The sequence below is a fragment of the Rhinopithecus bieti genome, unplaced genomic scaffold (assembly GCF_001698545.2).
Source record: "Rhinopithecus bieti isolate Rb0 unplaced genomic scaffold, ASM169854v2 scaffold_35865, whole genome shotgun sequence".
Taxonomy (NCBI): domain Eukaryota; kingdom Metazoa; phylum Chordata; class Mammalia; order Primates; family Cercopithecidae; genus Rhinopithecus; species Rhinopithecus bieti.
Window position 1 is genome coordinate 46,606 of NW_016814950.1, and position 15,174 is coordinate 61,779.

At 57.7% G+C, this 15,174-nt stretch overlaps 1 protein-coding gene across 1 annotated transcript; it reads right to left on the reverse strand.

The window, feature by feature from the left end:
* Positions 1–20: 20 nt before the first annotated feature.
* Positions 21–13,214, reverse strand: BCAM (basal cell adhesion molecule (Lutheran blood group)). Its single transcript, XM_017852764.1, has 15 exons — positions 13,051–13,214; positions 10,931–11,052; positions 9,568–9,796; positions 9,411–9,481; positions 8,614–8,710; positions 8,340–8,522; positions 7,669–7,805; positions 7,199–7,355; positions 3,019–3,134; positions 2,774–2,915; positions 2,464–2,600; positions 2,166–2,310; positions 1,930–2,074; positions 409–526; positions 21–315 (listed from the first exon to the last, which is right to left on the reverse strand). Exons 1-15 carry the CDS (start codon positions 13,130–13,132, stop codon positions 310–312), a joined length of 1,887 nt encoding a protein of 628 aa, XP_017708253.1. The 5' UTR covers positions 13,133–13,214; the 3' UTR covers positions 21–309.
* Between the last annotated feature and the right edge of the window lie 1,960 nt (positions 13,215–15,174).

Genomic DNA, 15,174 nt, shown 5'->3' on the forward strand with positions numbered 1-15,174 from the left:
GCCCCGGCCAGCCGACCCTCGGAGCCTTGTCCCAGGCCTGGCCCTGGGCTTGGGTCCAGGAGCTATTCTGGGGCCTGGGAGAGTCACATTCCCTGGAGGAAGGCCCCCTCCCACCCACCCACCCTCCCTCTCCTTCCCTCCCAGAGGCAGGCAGCCGCTGTGAGTCCCTGCTTTGCCGGCAGAGGAAGGAAGGGAGGGCTGGGCAGGGAGAGGGAAGAGGGAAGGCGGGGGCGGGTGCGGCGTGAGCAGGGCTGGTTCTCTGATGCCTGCAGCTCCAGGTCCAGGGACAGCCTCTAGGAGGTTCTTGGCTCAGCACTGGGGAGCGGATGGAGAGGTCAGCCTGTGCCCACGGGCATGCTCCACTGCCCAGCAGGTCCCTCTCACCAGGCTGCCCAGGCCCTCACCCACCTCGTCTCTGAAGCCCCCGCTGCCACCCCTGGCTCCTCCAGAGGCACCTCCCATGAGAAGGCCGGTCTGCTCTGGCCGCTCCGACCCTGAGTGGCTCAGCTCTGGCTCCCCTGGCGGCCTGCGGGGAAGAGGCATCGGGTGGAGGCGTCGTGTTGGAGGTGCACACGGCAGGGGGAAGAACTGAGGATGGGGGTGGGTGGGGCTGGGATGTGGCTGGGGATGGAGGTGAGGATGGGGGTGTGCTGGGTGGAGATGGCATGGGGATGCGGTAGGGGCTGATAATGGCACTGGGGTTAGGGTTGGGCATGGGGATGCAGATGCTATAAGGGTTGGAGATGGGAATGGAGCTGGAGTTGGTTTTAGGATCAGTCTGGGATGGTTACGGATTGGAGGTGAAGATGGCCATGTGGTTAGGGCTGGAGACAAGGTTAGATGAGGAGGGGCTTGAGGAGGCTTAGGGGTTGGATTTGGAGTCAGGAATGGGGACAAGGGTGATTGGGGATGGGGACATGGGTGAAGTTGGCTTCGGGATGGTGGGGGACTAGGGTTGGGAAGTGGCTAGGTGAGGGCTGGATGGTGAGAGATGGGATTGGAGGAGAAACTGGAGTTAAGGGTGAGCTCAGGGGGATGGGTGTTGGGGCTGGAGGTTGGGGAGGATGGGGATGTGGCCAGGGCTGGAGAGGAGATTAGATGGGGATGATTTGAAGGGGGTTATGGACTGGAGCTGAGGAGAGATTGGGGGTAGGGTTGGGATTGGAGACAGGGATAGAGTTGGGGATGAGACTGAACTAGGGGCAGGAGAGGAGATTAGGGAGGGGATGGTGTTGATTTTGGCTTGGGGATGGATTTGGGAATGGCTCTAGGTTGGGTTTGGGGCTGTAGTTGGGGATGGCTGTGGATTAGTCTGGGGATGGATTTGGGGCTGTAGCTGGGGATGAGGATGGAGTCAGGGATGGCTGTGGATTAGTCTGGGTTGGGTTTGGGGCTGTAGTTGGGGATGAGGATGGGTTGAGGATGGCTGTGGATTAGTCTGGGATTGGGTTTGGGGCTGTAGCTGGGGATGAGGATGGAGTCAGGGATGGCTGTGGATTAGTCTGGGTTGGGTTTGGGGCTGTAGTTGGGGATGAGGATGGAGTCAGGGATGGCTGTGGATTAGTCTGGGTTGGGTTTGGGGCTGTAGTTGGGGATGAGGATGGGTTGAGGATGGCTGTGGATTAGTCTGGGTTGGGTTTGGGGCTGTAGTTGGGGATGAGGATGGGTTGAGGATGGCTGTGGATTAGTCTGGGATTGGGTTTGGGGCTGTACCTGGGGATGAGAATGGGTTGAGGATGGCTGTGGATTAGTCTGGGTTGGGTTTGGGGCTATAGCTGGGGATGAGGATAGCTTGGGGATGGAGGTGGATGTGGTGGGATGTAGGGTGGAGGATAAGATGTGGTTGAGGTTGGTTATGGGTTGAGCTTGGGGTTGAGGGTAGGGATGGGGTTAAGCTATGGTGGTCATTGCAGATAGCAGGCCACTCACGGAGCCCCCTTCTCCCGCCGCCGGCGGCAGCCGGGGCCTCCTTTGCGTCTCATGCAGTAGAAGACAGCAACAACAAGGAGCAGGAGGCCCACGCTGACGGCCACGGCCATGACGGCCACTCCAGCCTGGGAGGTCTGGGGGCTCACTGCAGGGACAGGATAGAGAGAGGCACGAGTCAGGCAGTGAGCTCTGTCTGCCCCACACCTGGCTCCTCTGCCACCACCTCAGTCACTCACCGGTGCCGAAGTGGAACACATGGCGCTTGTTCCCGTGGGGGTTGGAGGCTTCACAGGAGATGCCATCGCGGCTCAGGGCACTGGTCACTTTCAGGGTCAGAGAGCTGCTCACCCAACCCTGCTGTCCGGGGATTGGCTCTGCGGGCTGTGGAGGCTCCGATCAGGCCCCAGCTGGTGGGGTCAAGGGGTGGGGGTGAGGGCAGACGTGAAAGACGTCCAGTCTTCCAGGAAGTGGAAAGGAGGATGCGATACTTGGATGAGTGAGAGGGGGCTCAGGGTGGAGAAGAAGGTCCCTTACGCTGCCCCCCAGTTGGCTCCAGCTGAGTTTGGGCTCTGGATGGCCGCGGGCGGAGCAGATGAGTGTGACTTCGTCTCCTTCCCTCCAGCTGCCATCTGCCTTGGGCTCTACTTCCGCTGCCCTTAGCTCTGGCGAGCCTGTGGGTGGTGGGGATGGAAAGAAAGTGAAGGGAGAGGAGGGAGAGAGAGAAGAGAGGAATCGAGCAGAAGATGGAGACCCCAGCCAAGGACTCAGGGACTCGTCCTGTTTGTCCAGGTCCCACACCCCACACTGTCCCCATCCAAGCCCACCCCCTCCCTGCCCCCTGAACCTTGGACCAGCAGCGTGAAGTTCTGGGTGCGGCTGAGGACCGGGACTGTTGGCAGGGAGGCCTCACATATGTAGGTGCCATTGAAATCGAAGGTGATAGAACTGAGTGACAGCATGGGGCCATCGCCCAGGGTAGTGGAGTCCTGGGGAGGGCAGAGGAGGAGGAGGACTCTGTGAGAGGGCGAGGAGCGAGGGGAGAGAGGAGGGTGCGAGTGCGGGGCCTGAGGGGGCTCCTTTCCCTCTCACCTTGGTCCAGCGCAGGGCAGGGGTGGGCAGGCCGTGCACAGAGCAGTTCACGACTGCACTGCTGTTTAGAGGTAAGGAAAGCACCTTCCCCTCGCTGAGCTCCAGGGGGTCCAGATCTGCAGTGGGGGACAGTCTGTCACTCTTCCCAGACCCCCACCCACTCAATTAGGGGCTCTCCAGGGGCCACTGCGGGTGCAAACATGAATGAACAGTTGGAAGCAGAGAACAGCAAGTATTCCTCCTGGCTTACCCCATCTCCATGAAATCTCCATTCTCCCATCTAGACTCTCCAACCAACAATCTAGCAGTCTAACCCCAAAATACATGCCCAAGTCAATTACTTTTCTTCAGAGCTGACATCTGAGCCCAAGGTTAATGAATAACCTTAGGTGTGGAAGGTGTCCCTTCTGTGTCTTTAGCACCCAAACTTTTTGCTCAAACCCCAACCCTTGGGGTCACCTCCCTGTTACCCCCAAACATCTTTTCTACAAAGTTTTGTCCATCCTCTGTTCTGTTTTTGAATAGAGGCAAGGTGTTGCTATGTTGGCCAGGCTGGTCTCAAACTCCTGGCCTCAAGTGATCCTCTGTCTTGACCTCCCAAAGCGCTGGGATCACAGATGTGAGCCCCTGCTCCTGGTCTCACAGGTCTTTATCTAGTCTGCTCTCAGGACGGATCCTCTTGCTTCCTTCCATCTCTGGCCCCAGGTTTGACTGTCCCGACCACCTCTTCACTAGCCTGCTCCTCCCTCTTGTTCATCCTCCACTGAGCAGCCAGAGGGATCTCTTTAAAACACCTACTGGTCAGGCTGGGCACGGTGGCTCACACTTGTAATCCCAGCACTTTGGGAGGTCAAGATGGGTGCATCACCTGATGTCAGGAGTTCGAGACCAGCCTGGTCAACATGGTGAAACCCCCGTCTCTACTAAAAATCAAAGTTAGCTGAGCATGGTGGCGCGTGCCTGTAGTCCCAGCTACTGGGGAGGCTGAGGCAGGAGAATTGCTTGAACCTGGGAGGTGGAGGTTGCAGTGAGCCGAGATTGTGCCACTGCACTCCAGCCTGGGTGACAGAGGGAGACTCTGACTCAAAAAACAAACAAACAAACAAACAAACAAAAAAACCCACTGGTCATCCCTCCCCTCTGCATAAAACTCTGCAGTGGCTCCCCAATACTCTTGGCATCCAGGTCAAACTTCTTGAGGGTGCCTAAAAGATGCTGCCTGGTCTGGCCCTCACCCACCTCTTGAACCATCTCCCACTCTCCCCTACTCCTGTGCTCCCAGCTACCCTGTTGTCTTGCTGTTTTTCTTGAGCAGACCAAACTGGGGCCTGCCCCAGGGCCTTTGCACTTGCTCACTCTGTCTGCAGTGTTCTTCTTGTAGCTCTCTGCGTTTCTTTTCTTTTTTCTTTTTTTCTTTTTTCTTTGAGACAGAATCTTGCTCTGTCACCCAGGCTGAAGTTCAGTGGCACAATCTCAGCTCACTGCAAACTCCGCCTCCCGGATTCTCCTGCCTCAGTCTCCTGGGTAGCTGGGATTACAGGCGCCAGCCACCATGCCTGGCTAATTTTTGTGTTTTTAGTAGAGCCGGGTTTCACCATGTTGGCCAGGCTGGTCTCAAACTCTTGACCTCAGATGATCCACCTGCCTTGGCCTCCCAAAGTGCTGGGATTACAAGTGTGAGCCACCGTGCCTGGCCGCTCTGCGTTTCTGAGTCCACTCTGGTTTCTCACTCAAATATCTCTTCTCAGAGGCTTCCCTGACCTACCCTATTGTGGACACCCAGATCTTTCCTACAGCATGGAAGGACTTATTCCACCAGCTGCTGAGAAGGATGACAGCTGTCAGCCCGCAGCTGTCAGCCCTCTCTGGGAACTGCCTCAGCTGCTGAGAGCCCCTTGCCTAAGGCTAGCACACCTCTGAGGACTGGTTGATGTAGGGGCGATTAAGGCCCAGCCCCCCTCACCCCAACTGGGGACAACTGTGAAGGGCCATTCTGGATTCCAAGTGCCCTGTGGGGCTGACCGAGGGCCCTCTTTCTTTCTTTATTTTTTTTGAGACGGAGTCTCACTGTCACCCAGGCTGGAGTGCAATGGCATGATCTCGGTTCACTGCAACCTCTGCCTCCTGGGTTCAAGTGATTCTCCTGCCTCAGGCTCCTGAGAAGCTGGGATTACAGGCGCCTGCCACCATACCCGGCTAACTTTTGGTAGAGAGGGGGTTTCACCATGTTGGCCAGGCTGGTCTCTAACTCCTGACCTCAGGTGATCCACTCACCTCGGCCTCCTAAAGTGTCGGGATTACAGGCATGAGCCACGGCGCCCGGCCTACTTTTTTATTTTTATTTTTCCAGAGACGGGGTCTTTCTCTATCGCTCAGGCTGGAGTGCAGTGGCACAATCTTGGCTTACTGCAATCTCAACCTCCCAGACTCAAGCGATCCTCCCACCTGGGCGTCTGAGTAGCTGGGACTACAGGAGTGTGCCGCTATGCCTGGCTCATTTTAAATTTTTTTTTTTTTGTACAAATGGGGTCTCCCTCTGTTGCCCAGGCTGGCCTCGAACTCCTGGGCTCAAATAATTCTCCTGCCTCAGCCTCTCAAAGTGCTGGAATTACAGGCATGAGCCACTGCACCCAGCCCGAGGCCTTCTTTAGACTTCAGTCCAACTTCTAAATCTTGCTAAATCTTGCTTCCTTTACCTCCCTAGATCCAAGAGGTGTGGATCCCGGGGTACTTCCCATAAACTTCTTGCCTGAAAACATCCAAATCAGAATGTGCTTCCCAGGAAAGCAGACTGTAACACCCATCACCTAAAATAATCCCCTCTCCCGCTCTCTCTCACTGGTGGTATCACCTGTAGATACACTATTGTTACTGAAAGGGATCTGTTAGCATTTACCATCTGTCTTCCCTACTGAAATAACAGGGGTGGCCTGTCTTGTTCACAGATGTGTTTCCAGCGTCTGGTGCAGGGTCTACCCCAGGAAGGGATATGCAAGAAGTGCTAAGGGAGAATACAGTCTTTTCCCAGGGTCTGGATAAAAGTGAACTGAAAAGTGTTCTTAGAAGCCTGGGATTCAAGGGATTGGTTAGAAACAGACGGTAGGGGAGGATGGGCAGTGAAGGTGGGAACCAGAGGAGCCTGGGGGGTGATGAGGAGATAGCCTTGACTGGGGAGAAGGATCAGCTAATGGCGAAGCTGGCCAGGTGGGCCTCGAAGGCTGTGGTGAGACACCTGGGCTCTCTCCCAAGGGTACTGGGGAGCCATGACAGATTCTGAGCAGAGGAGGGTCAGGTTTGTGCTATGGAAAGAGCTCTTGACCAGATGTGGTGGCTCACTCCTGTAATCCTAGCACTTTGGGAGAGCAAGGCAGGAGGATCGCATGAGGAGTTCGAGACCAGCCTGGGTAACACAGCAAGCCAGGTCCTGTCTCTGAAAAAAAAAAAAAAAAAAATTTTAGCCAGGTGTGGTGGAGCACCTGTGGTGTCAGCTACTTGGGAGGCTGAGGCGGGAGGATCACTTGAGCCCAGGAGGTCAAGGCTGCGGTGAGCTGTGATCATGGCACTGCACTCGAGCCTGGACAACAGAGCGAGATCCTATTTCTAAAAAAAAAATATTAGAAGAAATGAAAAAAGAGAGCTCTCTGGTCTCTCTGGCTGCCTTGTGTAGGACAGATTAGAGGGGATGGAGGCAGATATTCAGAGAACCAGGACAAATACCACAGAAATGCAGAGAAAGGCCGGGTGCAGTGGTTCACACCTGTAATCCCAGCGCTTTGGGAGGCTGAGGCGGGTGGATCACCTGAGGCCCGGAGTTCAAGACCAGCCTGACCAACATGGTGAAACCCCGTCTCTACTAAGTACAAAAAATTAGCTGGGTGTGGTAGCACATGCCTGTAGTCCCAGCTACTTGGGAGGCTGAATCAGGATAATCGCTTGAACCTGGGAGGTGGAGGTTGCAGTGAGCCAAGATTGCGCCATTGCACTCCAGCCTAGGCGGCAAAAGCGAGACTCCATCTGAAAAAACAAAACAAAACAAAACCCCAAAACACAAGAAATGCAGAGAAAGGGTTGAAGGCAGACCGTTTGGGATGACAGAGCAACTTCAGGGCTGTGGGGAGGAGGGTGCAGAGGCACTGATGCCAGGGCCCCTCCTGCCTGCCCCTTCCCCCAGGGCTCTCACAGGCCACGCGCAGCTCCAGCGTCTTGGAGAGCTGCACGTCATCTGCTGCGTCGTAATCCTCCACTCTGCAGCCGTAGGTCCCGCTCTGGCCCCTGGTCACTCCCTCCAGGGTCAAGTTCCCCTCGAGATTCATATTCAGCACTTCCTCCTGCTCGTCCTGGGAGACAGGAGACGAGGAACCAGGCTCAGAAGCCACCCTAGTTCAGCGGGCTTATGCTAGGTCAGAAGCCACTAGGTTAATGTCATGCTAAGCCAGAATCAGTGGTCAGGGTTTGTCAAGTCAGGTGGCATGCTAAGTCCTGACTCTCTCAAATCAGGGGTCAGAGGTCCTTTTAGTTCGTGGGCCACCAGATCAGGTGGTGACTAAGCCAGGGGCCTCCCAGGTCCCACATTAGAAGTTATGCAGGTTAGTAGGTCACAGAGGTCAGGGGCTGGGGGGTGGATCCCAGAGGGATCCTTGGGTGGGTCACCTGAAGGCGGAAAAGCGTATACTCCGGGCTGGGGCTGCCGTCCCCTCGGCAGAGCAGCTGGACAGTGTCACCCTCGCGTACCCAGCCTGCCGGAGTGGATGGGCTGTCCACCCAGAACTCCACATGCTCCGTTGGATCTAAGGGAAGGGCAAGGAGATGGGAATCGTGATCAGGGGAAGGGTCAAGGCCAGAGGACAGGCGATGGGTCAGTCCTGCATCCCAGTAGAGGGCTATGGCAGGTCAAAGGTTAGGGGTCATAGGTTTCAAGCCTCAGGTTCACACTTATTCTGAGGCAAAGTGCCAGAGTTCAGAGGTTGAAATAAACTGTGAGTATAGGTCAAGGGTCAGAGGTCCGTACAGGCGACGGGTCAGTGTGAGACTTGGAGCCAGATGTCACAGGGGGAACTGATTCAGTGTGAGAGAGTGTAAAGCACCATTTAGTCATAAACTCCACGGGGTCCAGGGTGCTAAGTGGAGGTCGAAGGTCAGAGGTCATGATGGCGCTTGTGTGACCAATTGAGGTCAGAGGTCAGCGGCCAGCACTAGCACATTTTTTAGCATGAAGTAGGGAGGTGGAGGGTCACAGGGGAGTGTGAGGCCACCAGGTGGAGGGTCAGGCCTCATGAGGTGTGGAGCCTGAGGTCAGAGGTCAAAGGCCAGCACAGACTCACAGTGCAGGGTGAGGTGGAAGGTGGGGCTGTCCAGGCGGCCGTGGCGGCCCTCGGGCAGGCTGTAGTGGGCAGCACAGTGGAAGCTGGCATCTCGGTCATCCTTGCGGAGCCGCAGGTAGAGAGTGCTGGTGAGGGACAGCAGGCCCGAGGCCTCCCGGACCGTGCGGCTGGTCATGTAGCCCTCTGGGAGAGATTAGGGGAGGAGGCAGTCAGCCAGGCCCCAGTCCCGCCACCCACCCCAGCTCACATCCCGCCGAGCTCCTGCGCTGCTCACCTGGGTTCATCTCTACGGGCACCTCCAGGCGCTGCCCGTTGCGATACCACGTGATCTTGGGGACCGGGTTCCCATTCCGGCTGTTGCAAGTGGCGATCTGAGGCAGACACAGGCGTGGCCATGGGTTTGGAGCTAGGACTCTGAAGTCGGGGCTCCTCTCTCAGCAGTTCTTGCCACTCAGACTCAGGAGCCAGGCTCCTAACTCCTGACTCTCCCAGGACCCAGGAGTCTGAATTCCTAGTCCCTGACTCCTCAGACTAAAGAGCCCAGGCCTCCAGCACCATCCTCCAGGGACTAAGGATTCTGGGTCCCCCAGCTCTCTCCTTCCCAGGACACAGGAGTCTTCCTCCTCTGCCCCTCCTTTTTTTTTTTCCTTTTCTTTTCTTTTTTTTTTTTTGAGACGGAGTCTTGCTCTGTGGCCCAGGCTGGAGTGCAGTGGTGTGATCTTAGCTCACTGTAGCCTCTGCCTTCCGGGTTCAAGTGATTCTCATGCCTCAGCCTCCCGAGTAGCTGGGATTACAGTTGCACACCACCGTGCCTGGCTAACTTTTGTATCTTTAGTAGAGACGGGGTTTCGTTATGTTGGCCAGGCTGGTCTGGAACTCCTGACCTCAGGTGATCTGCCCGCCTCCGCCTCCCAAAATGCTGGGATGAGAGGCATGAGCCACCTCGCCGGGCCTTGCCCCTCATCCTTCATTACCAAGGGGTCCCCAGCCCCTCCTCCTCAGACCTAGGAGTCCAGGGTCCTGTTCCCTCCTCCTCCAGGACCCCGGGACCAAGGTTCACCCGAGAGGTACCTCCTGGGCAGAGTCCTCCATCACAGATAGTGTCCCTTTGTTGGGGGAGACCTCAGTGGCCTCTGGCTTTGCTGTGAAAAAGACGTTCACGTCAGAAGCCCCTGCCCTGTGCCCCTCCCTGCCTGCCTCCCTTCGGCGGATGTCTGTGGACACTTACCAAACACGCTGAGCCGTGCGGTGGCCTCAGCAGTGCCTGCCGCCCCTGCCCTCACCACGCACACGTAGTCTCGCTCGTCGCCCACCTGGGCTTCAGCCAGTACCAGGCGCCCCTGGGAGTCCAGCTGGTATGGGGGACTGCGGCCCCGGGTGTCGTGCATTGTGACCTGGAGCTCAGAGCCCTGCATCTCGGCGGAGGCCAGGCGGGGGCGGGCTCCCGAGCGGTCGGTCTGAGGGCACAGGGGAGGCTCTCAGCTCCGGGTGTCCCAGTGCTCCTCAGTCTCTCTCTCTCTCTGGGCCCTTTCTCTCTGCAGCTCCTGGCTCTGCCTCTTTTTCTCTTGTTATAGATCTCCCTGGTCCCTCTGTCCCTCTATCCCTCTCCACCTTCTGCCCCCATTCCCTATCAGTTCTTGATTTTTCCTGTCTCCTTTTCTCCATCTCATTCCGGTCCCATCCCTCTTCCTCTCCGTCTCTCCCTCTCCGCTTGTCTCTCAAGCAGAGAGAGACAAGTCACCTGGCTGGAGAGCAGTGGCTCAATCTCGGCTCACTGCAACCTCCGCCTCCCAGGTTCAAGGGATTCTCCTGCCTCAGCCTCCCGAGTAGCTGGGACTACAGGCACGCACCACCATGCCCAGCTAATTTTTGTATTTTTAGTACAGACAGGGTTTCACCATGTTGGTCAGGACGGTCTTGATCTCTTGACCTCGTGATCCACCCACCAAGGCCTCCCAAAGTGCTGGGATTACAGGTGTGAGCCACCGTGCCTAGCCTTCTCTCCTCGTTAGTCCTCCCTGACCCCTCAAGTCTCCTGCTTTCTTTTTTTCTTTCTTTTTCTTTTTGAGATGGAGTTTTGCTCTTTTTGCCCAGGGTGGAGTGCAGTGGCACGATCTTGGCTCACTGCAACCTCCGCCTCCCAAGTTCAAGCAGTTCTCCTACCTCAGCCTCCCGGGTAGCTGGGACTACCGTATTTTTTATTGTATTTTTGTAGAGACGGGGTTTTGCCATGTTGGCCAAACTGGTCTCAAACTCCTGATCTCAGGTGATCCACCCGCCTGGGCCCCCTAAAGTGCTGGGATTACGGGCATGAGCCACCGCACCCAGCCTCTCCTGCTTTCTTGGTGTCTGTCCCTGTTCTCTCTCTCAAGAGCCCACAGTCCAGAGCAGGTCAACGTCATTCTAGACTCAGCTGTGCCCAGACACGGGGCACCTTGCAAATCCCTTCTCCTCAGTGGGACTCAGTGACCCCATCTGTAATAAGGAATGTGGCTTGGTGGATCTCTACAGATCTTAGGCACTGATGAGAGAATGAACCTTTGCTGCCCTGCTGTGCCCTGACTCCAGGCCCCCCAGCCCCAAGCACTCACAAGGAACCATTCCAGCATATAATGGTCATGGGCTCCCGTAGGGGTGCAGTCCAGAATGACAGACTTTCCTCGCATCACCTCCACCAGTGGTGGCACAGACAAGCGCACCTCCGCCTGGGCATCTGCAAGAGGGCAACTGAGCTATTGTCCACCACACCAACAGGAAGAGCCCTCCAGACAGGGTCCTCTCTCCCCCAGGACCCAAGCGTTCAGGTCCCAGCCCCTCCTCCCTCAGACCCAGGAGTCCAGGTTTCAGCTCCTCCTTCCTCAGATCCAGGAGTCTGGGCCCCTGTCCCCTCCTCCCTCAGACCCAGGAGTCTAGTCCCCCAGCTCCTCCTCCCTCAGATCCAGGAGTCCAGGCCCCCAGCCCCTCTTCCCTCAGACCCTGGAGTCCAGGTTCCCAGCCCCTCCTCCCTCAGATCCAGGAGTCCAGGCCCCCAGCCCCTCCTCCCTAAGATCCTTTCACCCTCCATCCCTTCTCCCTGCATCTCTGGGTCTCAAATCCAGCCCTCCCTGTACTTGCAGAGCTCAGGGCTCCTCCTCTGGGCTGCACAGGGCTCTGGGGTAATACTGCACCGACCCTTGCTTCTCCCAAGAGAGCACATGCCACCCCCCCAGGGCAGGGCCAGGCCTGGCTCAGTCATTTGCCTCCAGCACCCTGGGCAGGTCCACCTCCATGATGATGGATAAATGTCTCTCTCCATCCCTGTCTCCACCTCTTGGGTGTCTCTCCTCTTGGGTCTTCATCTCTGTCCCTGTCTCTGCCTCTCTCTCTGCACCTGCACCGTTCAGTCCCTGGGTCTCTTCCTCTCTCCCATGAGTGAGGGGCTGGGGTGTGGGCTTCGGCTGGGCCCGGAGCTTAGGCGGGATAGGTGTGTGGGGGTGGTGAGGGGGGACAGGGCTGGGCAGGTTTCAGGAATGTGGGAGGGACAGGCTGGCTGAGACCTGCCCGGCCTGGAGCCAGAGCCCCCAACCGCCTCTTGGCCCCCCTCTCCGTTTGATACAACAGCAAATGGGACATAAGGTGAGTCATCTCGCAACAGGATAAGGTTGAGGCCCAGGATCTTGGGAAGCTGAGTGCCTGGACTCCTGGGATCAGAGGGAAGAGGAGGCTGGGGCCTGGTGGAGTAGTTCTTGTAGGAAAACCACCACCCTCCCTCACCCTCTGGTCTGGCATCCTGGCATCAGCTCTCAGTGCTTCTTAGATACTCCCTTCCCTTCTCCGCTCAGTCTGGCCCAGCCCCACCCCTGGGGACCCACTACTGACCATGAGTGTGCCACGGGCCTGGATTCCCAGGCACTCACCTCTGGCCCCAGCTTGTCCCCAGGGAGGGGTGATGGGGGCCAGGCTGGTGCCTAAGGCTGGGTCTGAGCTGCAGACAGCAAGTGGAGGCAGAGAGGTCCTCTCTCTTCCCCAATCTCTCTCATCTCTCTGTCCCTGTGTCCCCAGCCCCCCACCCAGGGCCTCCTCTCCTTCTATCGCCAGGCCCATGCAGGTGTGTAAATGTAGCTGAGGCCCCAGAAAGGGGGCCTGTCACTTGGAAACACTTTGTTCCACTGTCACTGCCCGGGGCTGGTGCTCCAGCCTTTTCCTGAGGGAGGCGGGTTCTTTATACTGGACTCTGGAAACTCCTAAATATGTACGGATCGCTGGTGTGGGGAAACATGGTCCTCGCTTCTCTAAGGGGTCCCTGGACCTCTTAGAATTTGAGAACCTTTGAGGGAGGAAGCCCTGGGGTTTTGATCCTCTGTGCCCTGGGGGAAGCCATTCTAGCCACGGGAGGCCTGGACTCCTGGGTCTGAGGAAAGAGGGGCTGGGGGCCCAAATTCCAGGGTCTGAGGAAGGAGACAGGTGGCACGCAGATTCCAGGGTGCTGAGTGGGAAGGGGGCTGACTTCTCTAGTTGTCTCTGATCCACCGCCTGGGTATCCCCAGCTCTCTTGCCCGGCTGTCCCCAGATCTCTCACTGGAAGGTGTACCTTCCAACACTCCCATATCCCTCCTTCTTGGGGTCCCCACATTTTGCTTCCTGGGGTCAGGGTAAAGCCCTTTCTCCTTGCTTTCCCGGGGTCCCCAGGGGCCTCCCCCGAGTCCCACCTTGCCCTCAGCCCGAGCCATACCTGGGTGCGCAGCCAGCAGGACTGCGAGCAACAGCAGCCGCGGGGCCCCGCGCGTCCGGGCCGGTGCGTCCGGGGGCTCCATGTTCACGGCGGCGGCGGCGACTGAGTCCCGGCTGCAGCTCGGCCGCTGCGGGGCTGGGAGCTAGAGGCCCCGCCCCCGGCAGCCCCGCCCCGCCCTCCAGGCCCCCCTTGTCCCCATCAAGCCCGGGCGCGGGGCCAGGACCTCCCACTGCCCGAAGGGGACCTCCCAGTGCACGGGGCCAGGCTCGGGGCTCCTCCGCCCCCAAGCCCAGGACTGTCCAGGCTTACTGACCAGCGCCCGCAGAGGGGAGGCCTGATGGACCAGTGTAGCCAGTGACCCGAGCTGGGATCTCACCAGGCAATCCCGGACCCTCTCCCCGTTATTCTGACCACGGGCCCTGGGGACTCGTCCCCACTGTGACCAGCAGCCTAGGCTGGCATTGTCGATTTTAACCAGCCGACCCCACTGCAACCGGTGGCCTGCGATGGCCTCTCCCAGTGTAACTAATGGCCCCAAGCGTGCCGTCTGAGTGGCCTGCACTGGCCTCTCCCAGTCCAACCGGTGACCCCCGCAGCCTGATCAGTGGCCCCCAGCAGCTGTTCCCAGTATGCCCGGAGATCTTTTCCCCTGTGGTCAGTGCTCTGGGCTGCTTTCCTCGTCTGACCAGTAGCCTGGAGTCAACCAGTTTAATCTTTTATCTTCAATGGTCTTCAAATCCAGTTCCTCCTAGACGGCTTTGATAATGGGGCTGGGGGTGGGGTACGGGGTGCTCTCTCGCTTGCTTACCCATGGAAGGCCCTCCCACTCTTCCCCCTATCCAGGGAATCCCAGGAATGCCACCCTCCCTTCCTCCTTCCTGCTCTCTCCTTCATTCCCTCCCAACCTTGTGGGTAGGGGAGGAGTCAGGCTGGCCGGAGCAGGTGAGGAGGGCAGGGGAAGAGGCCAGGGCACCTGCGGGAAGGGGGAGGAGTCCAGCTACTGCTAGGAAGGGTGGGTCCCAGGTCCGACCGCCCAAGGCCCCTACAGGCCAGGTCAGACTGGGACAAAACCCCCCACTAGATGTCACTAGTTGCCCGGGACAGTGGTCAGAACGTGGGAGGTTGGAGGGTCATTGGCCACACTGGGAGAGGTTCCCCAGGCTTCTCATCAGCCTGGGGGTTGGGGTAGCCCTGGATCTGGGCTTTGCCTGCTCTGACACAGAGAGAAGGCTTGGATTACAGGTCAGCCTGGGAGTTATTAGATTGGTCAAGGTTACTTTATGTATTGGTCACACAGGAGAGCAACGTGTTTTGTTTTTCTGTTTTTTTTGAGAGGGTCTCGCTCTGTCACCCAGGCTGGAGTGCAGTGGCGCAATCATAGCTCACTGAAACCTCGACCGCCTTGGCTCAAGCGATCCTTCCACTTCAGCCTCCCAAGTAGCTGGGACTACAGGCTTGTGCTACCATGTCCAGCTAATTTTTGTATTATTATTATTATTATTTTTTGTAATAGAAACAGGGTATTACTATGTTGCCCAGGCTGGTCTCCAACTCTTGGGCTCAAGTGATCCTCCTGCCTTCTAAAGTGCTGAGATTACAGGCATGAGCCACTGCGTCCATCCTAGAGAGCAACTGTTACATCGGAAAAGATTACCTTTAGGATTAGCTGTACCATCCCCTCCTCCAGGAAGTCCCCTCTGCCTTCCCTGGCTGGGTCAGATTCCCCCTCTGGGCTCTCCAACCTCAGCCCTGCACACTCTGAGGGTCCCTGGCTGGGGACTGTGAGCCTGTGAGTGCAGGACCAGGGATGTCTTGATCACTGTGGTGAGCTAAGGGCCCCTCCCCTGGGTATCCCGCCCAGCACAAGACCAGACACAGTGCAGGTGCTCAGGGAAGGTTCGCAAGGCACACAAGCTCACGTGCAGATTCCACCCAGACTGGAGCATCCCAGGGTACATAATACAAGCTCACTCATGGGGAATGCGGCAGCGCTCCAAGACAGTCCCAGCTGCTGTCAAGCTCACACACCGTGAGCACCGACACACACTCCTTAGCTCTTCTGTCCCCGGCCTGTGCACCTTCTGTTTGGGCTGGACCCTGGTACATGCCCTCTCAGCAGCCACC

What these genes read in the sequence shown, in the direction of transcription:
- BCAM (XM_017852764.1), bottom strand. Translation starts at nt 13,132, where the DNA reads ATGGAGCCCCCGGACGCACCGGCCCGGACGCGCGGGGCCCCGCGGCTG. An exon ending in ATATGCTGGAATGGTTCCTT is followed by an intron (nt 9,797 to 10,930) that starts GTGAGTGCTTGG and finishes CTGTGCCCTCAG; the next exon opens with ACCGACCGCTCGGGAGCCCG. An exon ending in TGTGTTCCACTTCGGCACCG is followed by an intron (nt 2,075 to 2,165) that starts GTGAGTGACTGA and finishes CTGTCCCTGCAG; the next exon opens with TGAGCCCCCAGACCTCCCAG.